Source organism: Triturus cristatus, chromosome 4_1 (genome assembly GCF_964204655.1).
Source record: "Triturus cristatus chromosome 4_1, aTriCri1.1, whole genome shotgun sequence".
Taxonomy (NCBI): domain Eukaryota; kingdom Metazoa; phylum Chordata; class Amphibia; order Caudata; family Salamandridae; genus Triturus; species Triturus cristatus.
This window is the reverse complement of record NC_140585.1, coordinates 1,201,970,290-1,201,992,177: the sequence shown is the minus strand read 5'-3', so window position 1 is coordinate 1,201,992,177 and position 21,888 is coordinate 1,201,970,290. Positions and strand designations below refer to the sequence as shown.

The window sequence follows — 21,888 nt, the reverse complement described above, 5'->3', positions numbered from 1 at the left end:
GTGTGATGCAACATTTGAATGAACGTGTTGTTGAGATAAGACTGTCTATGCTTCTGCTCATGATAAGGGAGGGTGAAGTAATGGTGCTATATGGGGACAGGAGTAGTAGCAGTCAGCAGATTTCGAGCAGGAGCTACTCCCTCTACAACCCATGTTATCGTAGCAGTGATGACAACAATGGAAGTAAGCCCAATGATAAACACAATTTTTCGATCACAAACTTTTGCAGCAGTCGATGTCTTCTCCATAGACCTATTTATGTTGACGTTGAACAACAAAGCAAATGGAACCCTAAAGTCCTGGGCAGCCGTTGGTTTTTTCACTGAGTTTGAGACGAGTGTCCCAACCGGAGTCCCCCCCTTTGTAGCTCAGGCTTCACTAACTCAGGACGGTGGCTCAGCCAGTCTCTTTTGGCAACAAACTTTCTCTTTTCCGGGGTCGCAGCTGATATCGAGATGCACCAGGGAACGTGTGGTCCGGGAAGACTTCCTCAGGTTGTTCAGGTGACGTAGCTTGGCCTCTCTCTGTGTCCAGGATGTCCCGATAGTCCTTCAGCGCGGCAGGTTCCACCAAGGTGGACGGTACCTTCTTGCAGTGGGTGGAATGGACCCAGTTCTTCCGACTGGTCACTCGGACTGCAGTTCTGGTCGCCAAGAGCACCTTCTCAGGTCCGCGCCACCTCTGGGCTAGGGAATTGGCTCTCTGGAAGGACTTTGTCACGACAAAGTCACCTGGCTGCAGACCATGGTCCTCACCATTTGACCTGTCAGGAAGAGCTTCTCAAACCTGTTGATAACTAGAGGACAAGCTGTCAGTTAACTGAGACAGGTAGTCACTCATCAATACACAAGGCACATCATGTATAGGGCGTGGCTTAGGAATCCCCCAAATATTAATTGGCCTTGCGAAAACCACCTCATACGGTGTGAGGCCAGATCGTGTATGTGGCAACGATCAAATGGATAGCAAAGCTAAGGGCAGTGCACTAGGCCATTATCAAGATGTGGAAGCCTGTATTTTAGCCAACTTAAGCTTGAGGATAGAATTGTATCGTTCCACTAATGTGGAAAGCAGCATGGAACTTCTGCTTGATTCCCCATCCTTTCATACGGTACTCAACAAATTGCACAATGAAATGGGGTCCGTTGTCAATCCACAAAACTCGACAAACACCGAATCTGGGGAAAAAATCCTTTAAAAGCACCTTTGCTGAAGTAAGAACTGTATTATCTTTTGTAGCGAATGCCTCTATCCATTTACTAAAGGCACAGACCACTACTAGAACATACTTCAAGTTATTACAGCGTTCTAGTTGGATATAATCCATTTGCAGAACCTCAAAAGGTGTAGTTGGTATTGCAAACCCTCTTGTTGGAGTTTGTGTTCCCTTTCCAGGATTATACGGGAGACAAATCAGACAAGACTGGACTATCTTTTTAGCCGTGCCGACAATCTCTGGATGATCCCAAACTTGCGTAAGCAACTTCGCTATGGAGGATGCTCCAACATGTGCTGGCCCATGTGCCATATGAATCGTGCGGTGTAAATAGCCCTTATCATCCAATGTTCCCTCCTTGGACCATTTGTCCAGTTCATCAGCAGAGGCAGATCGCTGCATGTCCAGCACTTCTTACCTGACATCATGCCAAAGTTCAGCCTGTGACTTAACCACATACATGGATGTAGTACTTCACGGGCTGTGTGATCCGCAAAAGGCATCGCCCTGTCCTATTTTATCAGTCACTTTCTTATGCGCACTACACTTAACAATCGCTACTTTCTTAGGGTATGTCAAGGCAGTAAGGAGATTATGTACTAATTCACTATGCACTATTTGTGTCCCGTGTGATGTAAGGAAGCCTCTTTCCTTCCAGAGTAGCCCAAAATCGTGAGCACCTCCAAAGGCATATCGGCTATCGGTGTAGATGTTAACAGACAGGTCTGTGCTAAGCTCACATGCTCTTGTCAGTGCTATCAACTCAGCTGCCTGAGCTGACTTCTGTGGGATGCGAACTGTCTCAACAACCGTCTGAAGTATCGTAATTGCATAAGCAGCCGATGTCGTGCCATCGGGCAACTTCAAGCAAGACCCGTCAACCCACAATTCCCCATCCACTTCAGAAAGAGGCATATCTTGTAGGTCAACCCGACCCTTTGTTTGTTCTTCAGTAAGGAATATACAATAATGAGTCTCTTGTTACTTAGACTGAGTAGCTGGAAGTGGTAATAGTGTAGCGGGATTTAAAGTCGAACATCTTTTCAATGTGATATGATAGGCCAAGAGTGTCAATTCATATCCTGTCAAGCGAGCACTAGTTAGGTGTTGCGTTTTTGTCTGGTTTAAAAGCGCATAGACTGAATGAGGCACTAACACAAGCAATCTGTGTGATAAAACTATTCCCTCACTTTGACGTATGGACACAGCTGTTGCCGCCATCGCTCGAAAACACCCAGGCAGCGCACGGGCGACTGGATCAAGGACAGCTGAGAAATACGCACAAGGACGCTGCTTATTCTAGCAGCTACAGGCCTTTCTGAGTATGCGCAGTACTCTGGCTCAGTACTGAAGGGGTTAACTATAGTTGATGACTCAAGCAGAATAGCAAAGCAGGCGACAGTGAAGATGGAAAGAGCACATGGCGAGCACATGGCTAACTAAAATGGATGCTAAAACAAAATGGCTTCAGCTCATGCTAACAGCTATTTCTGTCGATTTCCACAGGGCCATTGAAAGATGTCACCGTTATATTTGGGGAAGACGCTTTGTACCGCAAACTGACCACAAACATTTAGTGTTCATTCTTAATGGGGAAAAAATGAGGGACTATTCTCCAAGAATTGCCAGAATGGCCAGCACACCTCTACAATATCAATTTGATGTTGCATATATTTCGGGCAGGAGAAATACTAGAGCAGGTTTTGTTCCACGATTTCCCTCTGAAGGAACATTGGACTTTTCTGGGTCTGGTCTTGATATAAAAGGTTCTTGAAGATTGTATAGGTGCTTCTATTGAAATTTCCAATGTAGTTTATTGCTTAGAATCTGAGTGGAGAGACTCAGTCTCTAGTGAAGAGGTTCTCACTCAAGTAAAAAAAATATGTTGTTAAAGGATGTCCTAAGGAAAATAATCTTGGCTTTGAGTGTCAACCGTTTGTCAAAGTGGCTGATGAGTTGTCTGTGGACGAAGGGCTGCTGTTGAGGTGTGATACATTAGTTCTTCCTACTATTGTAATTTGGGTGCTACTTTCAATAAACACAGGTTGTGTGTTTCTCTCCGGTGGCCACATATAGACCGTGGCATTGAGAATTTTGTTTAAAATGATGTAATTTGTTGTACTTCTGACAACAATTTGAAGGTTTTTTTTTACACCTCCTTTGACATCTATTGACATTCCCACTAGCCCTTGGCAAAAGTTGGGTATTGATCTTATGGATTGCTTTCATGCCCATCCTTTAAACTCATTGTATATTTTTGTCAGGATTGACTACTATTGGAAGAGGCCTGAACTGAAATTTAACAAGCATTTGCAATGCAATAGGTCTCGCATTAATTAAGTTTGAGCTATTGGCATTGCTAAAGATTGCGACACCAATTGCAACAAAGGTCTATAAATTGTAGGCCAAAAAAATGTGTATTTATTTTTGTAGCAATGGTGGCATGCTGCGCTTTAGATGAATATGTTTAAAAGTAAAGTGCGCCTTACTGCGATTGCTACAATAGTTAATTGTGGATGCGTTAACAATTGATGTGTGCACTGATGGCTGGTGGTGTGTGTGCCGGTAGAAATTGTGCACTGATGGCTGGTGGTGTGTGTGCCTGGTGGAAGCGTGCACTGACGGCTGGTGGTGTGTGTGCCTGGTGGAAGCGTGCACTGACGGCTGGTGGTGTGTGTGCCTGGTGAAAACGTGCACTGACGGCTGGTGGTGGGTGCCTGGTGAAAGCGTGCACTGACTGACGGCTGTTGGTGTGTGTGTGCCTGGTGAAAGCGTGCACTAACGGCTGGTGGTGTGTGTGTGCCTGGTGAAAGCGTGCACTGACGTCCGGTGGTGTGTGCCTGGTGGAAGCGTGCACTGATGGCTGGTGGTGTTTGTGCCTGTAGAAATTGTGCACTGGTGGTGTGTGTGTGCCTGGTGAAAGCGTGCACTGACATCTGGTGGTGTGTGCCTGGTGGAAGCGTGCAGTGACGGCTAGTGGTGTCTGTGCCTGGTGAAAGTGTGCACTGATGGTGTGGTTGTGTCTGTGGTTGTGTGTGTGGTTGTGTATATGTAGTTGTGTGTGTGGTTTTGTATGTGTGGTTGTGGTAGTGGTGTGTGTGGTTGTGGCTGTGTGCTTGTGTGTGTGCTTGTGGTTGTTTTTGTGTGGTTGTGTGTGGTTGTGGTTGTGTGTGTGGTGTGTCACGGGGCAGCGAAGGGGACAGAAGGAGAAAAAGGCACCGAATCACGGGGGCAGCGAAGGGGACAGGAGATAAAAATGCACAGAATCACGGTGGCAGTGAAGGGGACAGAAGGAGAAAAAGGCACCGAATCACGGGGGCAGCGAAGGGGACAGGAGATAAAAATGCACAGAATCACGGTGGCAGTGAAGGGGAGAGAAGGAGAAAAAAGGCACAGAATTACGGGGGCAGCGAGGGGGACAGAAGTAGTGCCATTAAGAGAGATGAAATGATGAGGTGAAAGGAGGAGTCAGGTATGAAGTAGCGACTCTGGTAAAGGGAGGGGCAGGATGAAAAGGTGGAGCCTGTGAAGTGCTGGTGGAGATGAGAGACTGAAAGATAGTGATGAAATAAGTGACTGGGTGAGAAAAGGAGAGCCACTGGTAGAAGGAGGGACAGAATGACAAGGGGCGAGATAGCCCGTGAAGTACCGGAGGGGAGTGCTATTAGAAGACAGTGAAAGGCTGAGGTGAAAGGAGAAGTCTACTAAGAAGCCGAGAGACTGGTGAAATGAGGGACAGTGTGACAAGGAGAGCAGAGAGACATCAATAAAGTAGTGGTAATGTTTTTATGCATGTTATTTTATTTGCAGTGGAGGTTTTTTTTTTTTAGTAAATTAGAGTTACAGCTATTGAGGCTGTAAATCAAGCGATCGGCGCTCAGGAGACAGCGGGAAGGGAAGTAGCTCAGGGTGGAGGAGGGGTGTGGAGATGAGATGCTGGGGCAGAAGAGCAAGTTGGGTTAACAGTGAACAGCGGGAGGGGGTGATCTGGGTACGGGAGTACAAACAGCTGTTGGCCCATCACCTTCGGAAAAGCCAATCAATTTGTTTGCATGTATGAAATAAAGAAATGCAAATACATAGTGAAAGCGACTCCGTTCTTAAACAATGACAGGCGTGTTTAAAGTCGAAGCGTCGCCATTTAGAAACAATAGGTCTCGCATTGATGCGAGTTTGAGCTACTGACATTGTAAATAACAATGCCTTTTATTTAGGTTTTTAAAAAGAAAACAAAAATAAAAGGCATTATTATTTGCAAATGTCAATAGTTCAAACTCGCGTCAATGCGAGAACTATGGCATTGCAATTGCTTGTTAACTTCTAGTCTTCAAGCCGGAAGTTAGGTGCCCTTGCCCGGGACGTGGGCGGGGCCTGCTCCGGCAAAAACAGAAACCGGCGTGCTGTGCTAACGCGGGCTCCCATGTTGAAGGGAGAGCCCCGCAGTGGCGGCCGGACTTAAGAGAAGCCCCGGGTCCCAGGAGTGGGCCCGGGTGAAGAATGCGGCGGCAGAGGATGACCACAGCAGCGCGGGGCTCCCAGGAGTGCAGAGAAGCCCCGCAACAGAAGTGCTGCAGCCGCGAGTTGGAGACCCCCCCAGAAGAGCAGCCCGGTGAGTAAAGAAGGGCTGGGGGGGCTCCGTGTGGGCTATTGTTGCTCAGAATTGCAAAAGTACACTTTGCACCAACAATAGCCCACACGGAGCCTCCAATGGGGCTGGCATGTTATCGGAAGCGGGACAGGAGATGTGCACATCGCGTTTGTGCACGTGCGTGTCAAGTGCGCGTACACCGGCTCAAATCCGCCAAAAGCCTTGCGCGTGCCCATCTCCTGTCCCACTTCCGAGGCAAGTCAGCAACAATAGATCTCGCTGGCGGACAGCAGCGCTTTGCGCTGCGTTCGCAGGAGAGACCTAAAAACGTGAGTGTTGGCATTGTGTAGAAAGTTACTGCAGCCACCATGGGTACATTATCAATTGTCTCTGCCCAAGAGCATAAGTGCTTTCTACCTCGAGGCAGCCCCAGTCATGGTGCATGAAATCGCATCAAGATGATGGCAGCACCTGCGATTGAGGTCATCTCTCACAGCCCACATTCATGTGGACTTTTAGGGGTAATCAATTTGATGAAGACATTTATCATTAATTAGTTTGCGCCAGGTATTCATTGATACCTTTTCAGTTTGAGTGAGATATTTCTTTTCTGCTTCTCAAGTATTGTAGAAACTCCTCTTAATGAACATAAAAGTGATGAGGTTGCATTTTTTAGCGCTCTCCAGTGTCTGCATGTCCAGCATGAGTAGCTTACCGAGCACTGTCTCACAGACAATAGTAGTGTATTCTAGCAGTGTGTTGCAGCCTAACACTTCAACTGAAAAGTGCAACAGTTTGCTGCATGGCTAAATATTTAGGCCCCAAAGGCGAGACCGATTGCATTGCAAATGCTTGTTTTGCTTTGCATTCCCTATTTTAAAATGAGAAAAATGGGACAACCCGTCGCAAAATGCACAACAAAAACAGGGGTCTGGCTGAGGGAAACCTGGGAGCTCTGAAAATGTGGGCAAGTGACACAAATTAGGATAGTCATCTCGGTTTGGAAGGCTCACTAAGTTGGAAATACATACAAAATACGAAAGTGAAAGGTAGGCAGCGAAGGATACTAAAAAGAGGAAGCAGCAGAGATGGGACAAGCTGAACAATGATTACTTGGTCTTGGAAGCGAACTTCATCAGCAGGGTCGTCTTCTTGGAATTCAGGACTGGGAAAAGATGCAGGCATCTGCGAATACATAAATTGGCGCCCCCCACTCGCAGTGCTGCATGAGACCAGCACATCGCCATTCTACCCTTACTAAGCCAGGGTGCTGTGGACAAGGATTGACACTAAAGAAGGACTGAAGAAAAGTTCACAGTCACTGAGCCAATCACTAGAACCACGATGATAAAAACAAAAGAAGGACGCGCTGAAAGAGTAGCTACAGCATCAAACAGTTCTGCTTTCAGGGCAACAAGAATGCTTTAAGAAATGCGAGTTGATTAAGGATTTGAAAAAATGTACACAGAATTTGAAGTTGGTAATATTTTATAAACTTTCTTCACAACAAGTGACGTGGAATTGTATTTTCTAATAGAAATTATAGATAACTATCTTTTTATATACAAATATCTACGCAAACACACTTAATATTATAGTTAGAAAAATAATATTGTAGGCCCGTGGTGAATAAAATACCTGATATAATTTTGCTTAGAATAATTAAAAAAGACTCAGTCTAACATGGCCACTACTGTAACATGCGATCCGCCCATTAATTTTCACTGGCAGATTCCCGTTTTCGGTTCTCTGCTGACTAATGACTAATGACTATGTAAATCATTCAAAGCAAAAGATAAGCTAAGGCTCACTAACGAAAGGGTGACTGATTAAATGCATGTCACGATTTGCGACACGTTTAGGTAGGCCTGCGTTTAGTTAGGATGACTTTCCATGCGCGAGGGTTTTTTAATTCCCGAAGTCTAATGAGAACAAGCGCTAGTAATGTTGCCAGTTGTGGGTGTGCTGGCAGAGGAGGCTGGGTCTGCGCAGCAAAGCGGCCGTGCGGCCGCGAAATTGAAAGTGATCGTGATCAAAGCGGCCGTGCGGCCGCGAAAGTGAAAGTAAGCGCGGCGCGCGCGCCCGCGCACATGCACTGTAGCTTTAGGCCACGGCAGCACTTTGTAAAGCCCAGATATAAAATGTCTCTTCGAGCCTTTGGCTCGCGAGACCTAAAAAGGAGTCAAATTCTCAAGCAGTCATTGAATTTTTTAGAACACATTTTTCTGAGAAAAGGTTTTCCAGAAAAGATTGTCTCAGATATGGAGTACAACTAATGAGTAAAGATTAGAACCGTTTCCTGAAGAAATGCAGTGTTATTCAATTGAAAAGTTCTCTTTATCATCCTTAGACCAATGGCTTGGTCAAACGCATGAATAGAGTGGTTGGGGACTAAATATGGTTGGCTATTGAGTGTAAATGTGATGTACAAAAAGCTGTTAAAGCCTAGTTGTGGTTTTATGGGACAACTCCACATTCATCTGCTAATGTTTCCCCGTTTGAGTTGCTGAGAAGAAGAAAAGTTTCTACTATTTTCTGGCTTGCATGGATGTCTGGGGGGTTGGTGATGGTGTTTCTTTATAATATCTTCATTGTTTAGTTAGGAAGAATGCGTCAACTACTCAATACAGATAAAAAGTTGAGTATGACAGTTGGAAGAAAGTTAAAGAAGTTTCTTTTACAGAGGAAGATATGGGCTAGATTAAGAAATCCTTATTTGTGTTGAAAGGAAAGAAAAAGGTCCTTGATCCAGTTTGTGTTGGGAACATTTGTGGGAATGCAGTGAGGGTGAGTGGAGGATATTGGTGAAAATGTGGTTAACATGGTAAAAGTTAGTAGTTTAAAATGTTCCACTCCAGATTTATCAATTGGGAGATTATCGGTGTCAAAGCAAAGTGTCCATGCGGTGTTAAACCAGAAGTCGCGATCTGGACGCCAGGCGCTCATCCAACTTCTGGTTTAACACCGCATGCAGGAAGTCACCAAATGCACGCTTTATGAAAATGTCCCCTGACAAAAGGCTGAGTGCTCGAAATGCATTGGGATGAGCATGAAGTGAATGGAGGATAATTATGATGTACAACTGTTTATTTGGATTCATCGTTACCATTTCAATTAAAAGAGCATATATAATTTCCTCCATGAATATTGGATAAACCTATTAAATATCCAACTATAAACTGTGGATGATCTTTCTTGTTGAGATACAAAGTGTTGAAAACCCTTCACAGGGTTTCGGGTTGTGCCTAGGGGGACAAACCCAACTCAGGGTGTGCACCCTCATGTTTTGAACATTTGACGCTCTAGATCGGAGTGCAAAACCCCAGGAGCACGCTGCAAATAGGGAAACTTGAGTTTTCATTTATCGGATACACAGGTTGTGCGTGTTCACCATAATTCTCGTATCATTACAGATTGGCAACAGATTTCATTCTGTTTGCATGCTTTTACCAGGTCTTTCTCTGTTACAGATGAAGAGTGCTGCATTACACCTTTTTGATTTTCATCTACAATATGAATACTATGTCTTTGCATTCCTAAAGATTAAAACATGGAAATAATACAGACTTTTCAGACCAAAAAGTTGGTGGGCCAGACATCTGTTGCTGGTGTACTTTGCATTCCTAAAGATTAAGTCTTGGAAATAATACAGCCTTTTCAGACCAAAAAGTTGGTGTGCCAGACATCTGTTGCTGGTTTACATAAATATAGTATACGTGGCAGAATTCATGTACCTGCCTTTGCTTGTTTGTTTCTGATGCAGCTAGAAGCTAAGGGCGCAGGATGTGGCTTTACCTGGCGATTCTGACGGGGCTGTACTTTGTCTTCCTGTGGCTTCGGGAGAGGCAGACGGTCCCAAAACTTCAGGACAAATATGTTTTCATCACTGGCTGTGACTCCGGTTTTGGGAACCTCCTGGCACGCTGTCTGGACAAGCGAGGGATGCATGTGCTGGCGGCGTGCCTGACCCAGAAGGGAGCTGAGCAATTAAAGGAAGTCACCTCTCAGAGACTGCAGACCATCAACCTGGATGTCTCCAAGGGCGACAGCGTGGCTGCCATGGCGCAGTGGGTGAAGCAGCAAGTGGGAGACAAAGGTTAGATGTTTAATTGCCAGTTAATAACTATTTTTATTATACTTCATCCGATATTTTACTGAAAGTGTTATAGCGTGAGTTTGAGGATCAAATGATGGTCCATGCACTTTTGCAAGGAACAAAATAGCTGTGTGCTTCATTTGGGAGGGCAGCTCAAACAGATAGCTAGGATTCATTAGACGCTGACAAGGTAAAATTCATTAAATGTCACAAGGTAGCACATGAATAGGGATACAATATCCATAAATATATATTATACAGGAGGGTAAACTGAGGGATTCATGAGTGTTGGTTAATGAATGGATTATGAAAATAATACACATATTTTTCTTGTGAGCAATTTGACTTATTTTGAGGCCTATCTTCTTGACGATAACCTAATGCGCACCATAGGGATTTGCTCCTTGCTTATCATTGGATAACTTTCTTGTTATTTGTTTGTTAATTTTGTTTGCTTTCGATACATTTTCTGCCCCTTTCTGTGTTTGTTCCTGACCTGGAGAATAGGTTATTTATACATTTTTTTTGAACAGTTGACTTGTATTCTTCTGCGGCTCTACATCAGGGAATTACGTTTTTCTTTTTCTCTCAGCGCTCAGTGGGAGGGCATGTATTTTATTGCTCTTTCTCCCCCATGTGATGTTTTCCTCGTGGTATCTCTGCACTCTGTGTTGCTTTATTCTCTCAAGTATATCTGTTTCTTTCCCTGTTCCTCCCCATCCTGCTCTGATTGTTTAGGGGAGAGGGTGTTTGTATCTATAACCCCACCCAGCTCCTCCATTGCTTCCCCACCTACTCCTCCTTGCAGGGTTTACTTGCAGATTCCCAACGTGCTGTCCACTCCACCATTGCTCGCCAGTCCCTCCCCATCTCATGCTTTTTATGGTCTGGCTTGACAGCGCAGTTGTCACCAGACAAATTATGTGAGTATTACCAGGAAGGGGCTTTGGCTCTACCCACATGTTGGAAGCCAGAAGTACCTGTTTTAACTGTGCAAAAGATTTCTGCTTCAACAAAAAGAACTTGCCCTTCAGACAGCTGTGATCATTTTGTTTATTTATAAAACTGCCTGAGATTGAACTTAAGCGGCACACACACACACATGCCATTGAAATGGCATTGAAGTGCCTTAGATAATAAAATAATTTATGGCGCTTGTCTCAGGCAGCAGCACAGATGGGAGGAGAGCAGTCACGCACATGGATTTTTAGGTTTGACTTGACAGTGTATTCATAGGCCAGACCTATTGGCATTGCCAATGCTTGTTTAAAAAATGCCCTTTTGTTTTTTTGTGTTTTTCAGACTCTGGCAGGCCCTGGCATCTGCAACTTCCTACCCCAGTGTTTCTTACTGAATTATGCACTTTTGTATACTTCTTGGAACAACGGTATTCAGACAGAAATCACACAAAATATTTATCAAGCTTTGCTAGAGGTTTCTTTAATCCTCATATTTTTTCTTTCCAGTCTTGTTCAGCAGCAGCAATAATGCATGATTTCCATCATGACAGGAAGCAGGAGTACGATATGTACTATTTGCTGCCCGTTGGGAAATGAAAAGAATGAGCCTCTTTCATTGTTAAATTGTGGTGCTGACCTAAAGGGAATCTTGAGGCTGAAGTAATTTAACTTAAATTAATACAGACATAGCTTATTGTGCAAGATCAATATGGAAGGCGCCAAATCTTCAAGACATGATAAAACTCCAGTGTCTCCCATGCGCCTAATCCTATTGAAAATGAAGTGCAAACTTTTAGTCATAAAATATATACACACATACAAATACACACCGGTGTAGATGACATTTAAATCCCAAAATATTTTTATAATGTTAACAAAATTATCTTGTTTTGTTTTACTGTTTTAAAAGATTGAATATGCCCCTAAATTGAAACGGCAGTTACAAAACACAGTTAACTGTTTCTCTCTCTTGTTGGTGACCATGCCCCGATCAAAAAAGCATGTCCTAATATCGACAAATTGGTATTTCATTGGATCAGCTTTTGCAAAAATGGGTCTCATGTAAGGCACTTCTCTGAAGGGGTATGAGGTACAGTTTTTCCCAGGAGCCAGTGCTGCATCACTGCTCTGAAACACACATAAGCTATCACAGCAAATGTATGTCAGCAATGGTTTCTGTTTAACTTGAATTTCTCATGAAAAGCACGGCCAATTAAAACATCAGATGCATTCTAACCAACTACAAAATTAACACCTTCACCCAGCACAGCGTTCTCCATTATTTCCCTTTAATAAAGCATATGTCCTGAAGAGTCACTGGAAAGTGAAACCTAAAAAACAGGAGCGCCGATTGGACTCTAGAGATGCATCTTTGTTTCCTGCATCTATCCTGATCACCCTGGGTAGAAGATATATCTCCAAGCTTCCTAAATTCATGTGTTTTACATGGTACAAAGTACTGGATGATAGTTTAAATGGAATTATCTCATAGATAAACCAAATTACATTTTGGAATGTAAGATTTAGCCAAGGCAGCCTTCTGGTTAGGTGATAGATTATTAGGGAGACCTATAATTGAAGAATTTGGGCATAGAACAATAATTTTAAAAAGAGTAAAGAAATTACAAAGGAAGTTACAAAAACTATTTTATAAATAGTCTACCAAGCATTTATCAGCTGTTATCTTTGATGCTTTGACTTGATATAAATGATGACCCTGGACAGCTATGTTTTAAGTGTAGCGCGGAAAAAGTGGTTCACTTCTGCATTAGGGATTGGTCCACAGTTTTCCAGAGTGTGAGACCCCAGGACTTCCGACGACAGACGTCTTTGTGACTTTATCTCTTGAAAAAGTATTAACGGTAGAGTTGTGAGGTGGTAAAGTGTAGGATTTCTGGTTATTGAGTAGAAGGTCATAAAATAACAATGGTACCCTTCAATGTTGCTCCGTTAACGTTGCGCACGAGGCAGAGTGTTTTGAACTTAGTGCTTGACTCCACTGTGAGCCAATGCATGAATTTTCATCACTTTAAGTACTTTTGCACATTGATATGTTTCCACAGAGTGTAACGCATCCCTGTGACCCCGCTTTGAAGTCTTTGCAGCCCATAGGTAAATCATTCTCATAGGACTATGTAGACCACAGCATTGACCTGTGGCTCAAATGGAAGATCTATGTCAGAATATTATGTGTTTGTGGCATGTCTGGAATGTTCTTTATAATTCGCAGAAGTATACATTCCAAGCACTTACTGTTGTTTGCCAGACTTCTCGATTTTTTTCAAGTCAGATGGGGATTTGATGGTCAAGGTAGTTGGCATTGCTATGGCACCAGTACTAAAAGTAGGAGTACAGGCTAGTGGCCAAAAGATGGGAAATGGAGGGTCATTGCGCCCCTTCACAAATCAAAATTAATGCAGATATTTCCTCAGATCAGGGACAAAAAACACCAAAGCCCGTTACCAGATGAACTAAAAGAAATGGTGGAGTCCTTTGCGAAACACCAAAAAATTGCATCTGGTCATATGCCAAGATGCATAACCTGCCAATAGATTTTTTTTAATGAGTTTCCATCAGGCAATGAGAAGGTACTAACTACAAATACCCATTCTGATAAGCTAGAAACAGTGATAAAATAGGCAGACTTGTATTCTTGCAGTGGTTTGAGGTTTGCTACATGATTATCAGGTGCCTTCCACCTTTTTTTTCCTTTCATGGTAGACAGAAAAAATACAAATTAAGGATTCGCACTGCAATCCACTTACGCTTACTGCAGATTGGTGTGCAGCTATAAATGGACGCATCGAGCAAGAAGCATAATCAGCCTAAGGCAAGGGCTCAGCCAATCTTTTTACCATTTCCTGACACACTTATCTTCCTTCAGTGTGGGTATGAAAGATTCAAGGGGATGACTGCTTCACTCTATTTTTTGTTCTTTTACCAGGACTCTGGGGTCTGGTGAACAACGCCGGGGTTGGCTTCCCCATGGCACCCAATGAGTGGTTGACCAAAGACGATTTTGCAAAAGTGATCGACGTGAACTTGCTCGGCATGATCGATGTGACCCTCAGCCTGGTGTCCCTGGTGAGGAAGTGCAAGGGCAGGATTGTCAATGTGAGCAGTGCTTTTGGGAGGATCTCACTTGTTGGCGGAGGGTACTGCATTTCCAAGTATGGAGTGGAGGCTTTCTCGGACAGCTTAAGGTAAGGAGCACGTTGCTAGCATGGCCATCCAGTTAAATGACTGACATGAGGTTGGAGGAAAAGATTTAATCTGTCATCGTTTTACAACTGCGATGACCAAATGATGTCAAAATTAAAACAAGACACATTTAAAAAGAAAAAGCAAAGGATTACTGCAGCTGAGTTGCTGCCCCTATCAAAAGACATTATATACGTAATTCAATTCAATATTTTAGAGGTCCACATAAAAGTACATGCATATTATTACAAATAATCAAAGATAACAGAACTCATTCCACGAACCATCATAAAATTATCAGAGGCCTGCATTAGCAAGGCTAGAGTTCCTTTAGATAACAGTCAATATTGTCAATTATCCCAATACGCAGAATACGTAAGATTTTCAACAATAAAACCATTTAGCTCACAGCAGAAACAGAGGCCCAAAACCTCTACTGTAGAAGATAGCGTTTGTTTAGGACCATATTAAACAATAGCAGGTACCTTTAAGTAAAAATAATATGCATAACCTCAGTGCTTAGAGAAACATTTTCAATGATTTGGGTAGCAGCACATAGCCATTTCGACAGAAAATAGCATTTAAAATTAGCAGCATAAGGATTGAAGTAACAGAGCATATCCTAGAATGTGCAAAGGACATTAGGTAGCTGCCAGTTCGGATACAAAATAAAATCCAAAATACAGCTTCGACTAAAAGTTCAATTTAGAATTAGCAGCAAGAAGAAAGGAATAACAGAGCATATCCTAGAATGCGCAAAGGACAGTAAGTAGCAGCCAGTTCATATGCAAAATAGAGTCCAAAGTTCAGCTTCGGCAAAAAAATTCAATTCGGAGTTAGCAGCAAGAAAAAGAAATAACAAAGCATATCCTAACCTGTGCAAAAAGCAATTCAGTAGCAGCCAGTTAATGTGCAAAATACAACCAAAATCCCACTTCAATTAAGTTTAAAAGTTAACAACAAGAACGGGAAATGAAGGCAACATATCCCTATTTATGCAAAATAGCAGTGAAAAGCAGCCAATTAGTGTGCAAAATACAATTTGACAAAGTGGAAAATACTAATACTTCGTAAGAAGATGACAAACAAGGGGGTTAACCGCCCAATTAAAAGAATATGTAAAAGATTTAAAATATATACATAAACTCCTTAAAATAATTTTAAAGTTTTACACACACTGCTTCGTTTTTTGGACAAAAAAGATGATCTCGGGCTGAAGCTAAATTTTTAACACAATTTTGTGAAAACATCGTCCGAAGCCAACGATGACGACTCGAAACCAATGCTGGACAGGCAAACAAGACATGGTCCAGCTTCTGAATGCTCAGCTTACACAAATTACAAGTTTTTCAATTTTTCAAATTCTGGGACCAGTTTGCTGTTAAGTCGTTTAGAGGTAAGAGATTCATACGACGTAGAATGAGCAAACGTCGAGTTCCGTGTTGTAAATTCCAAAATAAGTATTTTTGTGGAATTCTCGGTGAGTTTTTCCTCGCTATTGGCTTTAGTCTCTCTTTAGAGTTACAAAATTTAGTATCTCTATTAAAGCTGATTTTGCCACTTAAGGTTTATAAAAGAGATTTAAATTCTAATGGTGGAAGGGTGATTACTGATTCTTCTTGTATACCAAAGATTTTTAGTGCCAATGAGAAATCACGATAAAAAGAATAATTACCTGCCTTAACACCGAAGCTTTCATGACACATGAAACCTCTTAATGAATCTGGCTCGCTATTTTTTTAGCTGATATCCCCATCGTAAAACCCTGGATAAACCTTGGATATAAGAACTTATCAGGCCGAATTCCAGTCTAATTGCTGCCGTTGGAACTAACGTGTTAAAATTACATATTTTACATAGTATCAGACCTTCAATCCTATCTAAAAAACTCCAGTCCTTAATAGGGATTGATTCAATCACATAGAGCAGGGTTAGAGGAATCTTTGCTTTAAAAACCATCAGTAGATGTAAAAAATTTCTTCTGCCCATAGCACTGTAAAAAATACGCAATCATTAGCGTGGGATGTAGCTTTACAAGTGCTGTGTTCAATATGAGGTTTGTTCTTCGTACTACCTGTTAAAAGTTCCCTAAATAAAGGTATGAATCTACCACCTCCAGCTTTTCAGGACCAATTTGCCACTTAAAGTTACATGATTTTCTACTTTTGTTACTTTTCATAATTAAGATTTTATTTTTATAAACATTTATTTTCAAAAAATTGGCCCACTGTATAATTCTGTAGTGATATCAGCTTTCAATTCAACCAAATAGGGGTTAGGTACATTACTACTATATAATCTGCATATAAAAGGCATGCAAAAGGCCAGCTGCTTATCTTTGGTGCATCTCCATCTGTTTGAGCAAAGCAATTGGGTAAATCTGCTATATATAGAGAAAATGGCAGCGGTGCTAACAAGCAACCTTATATACGTACTTAAGCCCTCATTTATGGATTGTGAGACTGCACTCTGTTCTGCTAGGGCAGCAGAGGGATGTTCTCGGCTGCCCCGATGGACTACAGGTGCATTATTTAGAGACCCACTCCAGGCAGGCCGAGATCGGTGTGCCTTCAAAGGAGACTATACCATGGCGGCACCACTGAAAGTTCTGAAGGCTTGTTGTGTAGACAAAGCCTGCACAGAAAAAAAATTTTTGTTTCAAACTGATAAGCAGAAAATTGTTTTGAAAAACAAAAAAGAAATTGCCATGACATGGTGGGTGTTTTCTCTCAGTGTGTGCTAGTAATTTATTCGCTATCCTGTTTGGGATCGCCAGACTTTCCCTGGTAGTCCCAACAAGGGAAAAAAAGAAATCAGAACATCCACCTTAAATATGTTGAAAGAACATAGGCATTTTAGCTGTTGGCCCAATGTCAGTCGAGCCAGTGGTCAGTGGTTTATGCTGTCAAAGCAAGCAGAAGCCTTTCTGGTAGAAAAATGGCAGCTACCCTGACCATAAATGTAGTGGGGACCTACAAGTTTGGAAGCTAGGGTACCCTTCCACTTTTGTGCCTCAGTACCTGGTCCACAAAACTTTAACTAAGACCATAGAATCCCCCATTCAACTTTCCAGTTCTACAGCAAACCCCCCTCTCTCTTCCCTGAGTATGCTACTCAAGAAGACTGAGTAGCGGTGTGAGCCTAATAAAGTGTACAGATCTCGAGAGGAGGTATTTTAGATTGAAACGGGCATACCTTTCATAACACAGACTTTACTTCTTTTGAGATGTTTTAATGTTACTGAGATTTTAAAATGGAGTGTTACAGCAGCAAATGTGACCCAGTGCATCCAATTCTCATTGTGTGGTTTTATGCTTGGAGTACTGTTTTTTATATAGTGCCTTGCGGTTCAGAACCATTTATCAAACTTTTTTGTGTGTTCTCTATTGATTATTAGGCGGGATCTCCGGGCATTTGGTGTTAATGTCTCAATTGTGGAGCCTGGCTGCTTCAACACTGGTATTGCCACCAAGCCAATAGTGGAGGAAAGTTTGCAAGCCGTGTGGGCCCGTGTGCCGAATGATGTCAAGGAGAGCTATGGACAGCAATACTACAACACCTGTGAGTTCATTGGTCATCTACTGTGTGTTCATTCATTTTCTTATAAGAGTATTAAAACAACTATATTGCCTTGTTTATGAGGTGAGTTAGGTATACATTTGAAATTAATCTATTTCATTGCTGCATCTAAGAAAAGACAACTGCTTTTGGATCTAATAGCAAAGTTATTGCTGTAGGGTAGAACAATGTTTGTGCTATACAATTGATTGGCAGAGCTAATGCTGAGGAAAAGCATTTGTGTTTGGCCAATAGGATGCAGTGTTGTCTGTGCTCTATGATGCAAAAGTAACACTAGAACTGTAGGATCCAATGGCCCTGTTACTTGCCAGTAATCTTCATTACTCCGAGTCAAGTTGCTCCTCGCTGCAGTCCTTGCAAGCGGAGAAAATATAGGTTCCACAGAAGTTGTCCCCCAGTTGATGAAGATAGTTTCCTCATCATGGCTGCTATTACTCAGCAGTCTATAAAAGGGCAGGAATGTAGTGAATACTTCCTGTTGTACATCAAACCTTTAAAAAAGAATAAAAAATTAAACAATCAACTAGCAGTAATGAAGGTTTGATCATTACTTTTAAATAAGTGGCTAATGCCTTCTTGGCCATCTTCCTCAAAGCTGTCCTTATAAGTTGAGACAATACCCAAACAGAAATGATTGAACACTTTATTTCCCAGCACACTTAATAAATCAACGAGTCAACAGATATGCTGCAACACCTGTGAGCTTACTTCTTTTTTATCATATCTCCTCTTTCTAATGTTGATTTAAATGTGCGTAATGTGAAAGTTGTGAGCGGATTTTCATTTTACTGCCCAAAAGATGCCTTTTAATGATGTTGGATGCACATGATGTTGAAATTCACCTAGTGCATCCACCGCATACCTGAGTAGGAACCTCTGAACCTGACATTTCATAACTTTTGATTATGGTTGTCTTGATTCACCTTGAAATAGTTGAGTGCATGGACGAATACCTCTACTCAAAAGGCCAAAAGTAATGAACACAGAGTCTACTTTCCGAAAGGAGGATGCTCTCTCTAAATAGATGGATAATGCTCTTTGCAAGTCAAGAGTGTGTAGAGTTGTCTTGTCAGGTGAGGATGGAAGAGGATAGAACACAGGAAGGACAATGGCGTATGAGCAATGAAAAGAAGAGGATATTTTGGAAACTGTTAGAAATGGGGGTCTCTAGTTGGCAGAGGTTGGTACCTTTGTCCAAATAGGGGCCCTTGCTTCTAGTCAAGGTAAGGGGGATACACTTTTAAAATAACCCCTGCTCACCCCCTTGGTAGCATGGCACGAGCAGACAGGCTTATCTCAGAGGCAGTGTGTAAAGCATTTATGAACACATACAGTAATACAGTGAAAACACTACAAATGGACACCACACCAGTTTAGAAAAATAAGTAATCTTTATCTAAACCCAAACTAGACCAAACAACAAAAATCCACAATACAGTTATCAAGATATCCTCAAAAATAGGTTATTCAGTCAATTAAAGGTTGTATCAACAAATAACTCCACCTGGAGTTCTTATGACGTCATGACAGATAAAAATCCCAAAGTACGACGCCGACTGAGGTGTGCGGTGTCGGGCACGGAGTCAAGCAGACCCATAAAGAACAGTACCTTGGAATTGATGAAAGCAAAGACGGAGCACGGCATCGGGGAGGTGATGCTTCGTTGATGTCGGGCGGCATTGGTTTCTTACGACCCCCAGGGGAGGTGAAGCCTCAGTTCCTTACTGTGGTGCACGGGAGGTGAGACTTCGGTTCCTTACTGTGTCGGGGAGGTGACGTCACGATGGCGGCGAGGCGGCAGTTCCTTACGACGGTGCAAAGTCGAGGGATTCAGGAGTCACCCACATTGAGGAAGGGCTCCGCGTTGATGAAGCACCGGCGTCATTGAAGTCGGGGCTGCGGTGCGAGTCAGGCCGGTGCGTCATGGACATCATGAGCGGTGTCCTCAGCTCCGGTGCAGGCAGCGGCCTTGATGACTGCTTTGGAGTCGATGTGACACGACGTCAGCAGGCGGCAGGCCTATGGTGCAAGTCGGGGCAGTGCGTCCTGCTCTTCACAAGCGTTGCCCACGGCTTCGTTGCAGGTTACGGCGTCGCTCACCGGCGTCGGTGTTGCAATTTTCTTCTGTGGCAGCTGAAACAGCAGTTCCAGATGCAGAGAGACAAAAGAAAATAACTTTTTGTGTCCATGAGACTTCAGAACAGGAGACAAGCTCAATTTCAAGCCCTTGGAGATCTTTTTCCTCAAGCAGGTGACAAAACAAACAGCAACGTCCTTTTATCCTTACCTTGGCAGCAAGTAGCCACTGCAGGCCAACCCCAGACAGCAAACAGCAAAGGGGCAGTATTCCTCCTCAGCTTCTCCGGCTCTTCTCCTTGGCAAAGGTTCCTCTTGATTCTCAGAAGTGATCTAAAAGTCTGGAGTCTGGGCCCCACTTTGTATACACAAAAATCTTTTGTTCTCTGAAGGCAGAGAGTGTCTTTACCAAGCCAAAACCAGTTCTGTCCTCAATGGCTTAGCTTTCTGGTAGGAGGTGGAGACAGCATTGTTGCAGGTAGACAAGGCCCATTCAGGTGAAAGGAAATCTCCTCCCCCTACTCTAAATGCAGCCCAGCTCTATTCAACCCAGCCCTGACTCATCTGGCTCCCTAGAGCCACGGCCCCTCTCCAGCCCCTGTCATCCAAAAGCCAGACATGCAATATACAAACCTAGCAAAGGCACACTGGATGGTTAAGCAAGAAAATACCTACTTTCTAAAAGTGGTATTTTCAAACACAGAATGCAAAAATCACCCTCACTAAAAGATGCATTTTAACGTTCTGAGTTGAGGCATACTAAACTTCATTTTCCTACCTTGTTCCCAGGGGTAGTTATGTTTATAAAATGTTATAAACAAACTCCTCATTCTTCCCTATGGGAACAAGTAGCCTTCAAATAGTGAAAACATGGAATTGGCAGTAATACACAACCAGGACATGCCACACACACCAGGGCATGTTCTGTTTTTCACATACACTGCACCCTACCCACAGGGGTACCTTGGGCCTACCTTAGGCGTGACTGATATGTAAGAAAGGGGAAGGTTGGGCCAGGCACGTGTGTGCCAAGTCGACATTGCAGTACCAGACTGCACACAGGCTCTGCAATGGCAGGCCAGAGCTACATTTTACAGGCTGCGTCTGTGGGTGGCACAATCAGTGCTGCAGCTCACTAGCAGCACTTGATTTACAGGCCCTGGGCACAAACAGTGCACCATATTAGGGTCTGACTAGTAATTCAAATATGCCAATTTTGGAATCACAAATCCATAACAACAATTTACAAAGGGAGCACTTGCACTTTGGCACTGAACAGAAGTGGCAAAATACCCAAAGCATCTAGCCCAGCAAAACGGAGCCCAACACACAGCAAAAGCACAAGAGGAAAAGGCAAAAATGCAGGGGAGACACACGCCAATGGTGCCAGGTCTAACAGAAACGAAACAGGTGCTCACACAGACTTTACATGGGAAAAAAAGATGAAGGGAGCAATGCAAAGGAAAGTTCCAATTTCCTCAACCCTTCTCTCTGGACAAATGGCAACTAAAATTACTAATTAGAGGTCAGGTATTTTATGTCAGACATTTCCAAAGGTTCAATGGAAGGACACGTTAAGACATAAAGGACCAATGGTAAGTACCAAGATGGTAAAGGAAAATGGATCATTGGTCTTAAGAGAAAAAAACTCCTGAAGTGATACAATGTTAGAGGAGCCACTGTCGTAACACTGTCTCCCCCTATATGCTTGGATAGCTGCCCATTGGTCCCTAATTGTGGATACAGCTAGACCTCGTAAGAAACTAACTTGTAAGAAATCTAAAATTTCGACAGCAGAACAAGTTGTAGTGATAGATTGGATTTTCATCTCCTCCTCATCTGGGTCATTGATAGTGTGCCCAACTACTTCAACCCTAGGAATTTTAGCAGGACGCAGACCCTGTCTAACTCAAAAGGCCACCTCAACTGCAGCTTCAATCATGCGTTGTAAATTGGCAATGGTTGGGACCTCTGTGGATGGCCCACCAACATCACTCACTGGATTATCCATGAGTCACTATGCCGAGAAATAACTTGCCGACACACAGGAAAGTTAAAATGCACAACTATTCCAAAACAGCTGCCAGCAGAGTTTAGGGCACTCTTGGATTAGGGCACTCTAAGATCGAAAACCAACTGATACTTCCTGTTTCCGCTAGTTTCTAAATAACTG

General features: G+C 43.0%; 1 protein-coding gene across 3 annotated transcripts in view; it reads left to right on the top strand.

The window, feature by feature from the left end:
- The window catches only part of LOC146856386 (retinol dehydrogenase 16-like), a 141,259-nt gene that overhangs the window by 105,689 nt on the left and 13,682 nt on the right, over positions 1-21,888 (top strand). For 2 of the 3 annotated variants that reach the window (XM_085654509.1, XM_085654508.1), the window contains exons 2-4: positions 9,568-9,900; positions 13,804-14,062; positions 17,458-17,621. In XM_085654509.1, the coding sequence (XP_085510635.1) occupies positions 9,588-9,900; positions 13,804-14,062; positions 17,458-17,621 (736 nt within the window). In that variant the 5' untranslated portion in view covers positions 9,568-9,587. The remainder of the gene's footprint in view (positions 1-9,567; positions 9,901-13,803; positions 14,063-17,457; positions 17,622-21,888) is intronic. The other variant, XM_085654510.1, reaches the window with a different exon arrangement.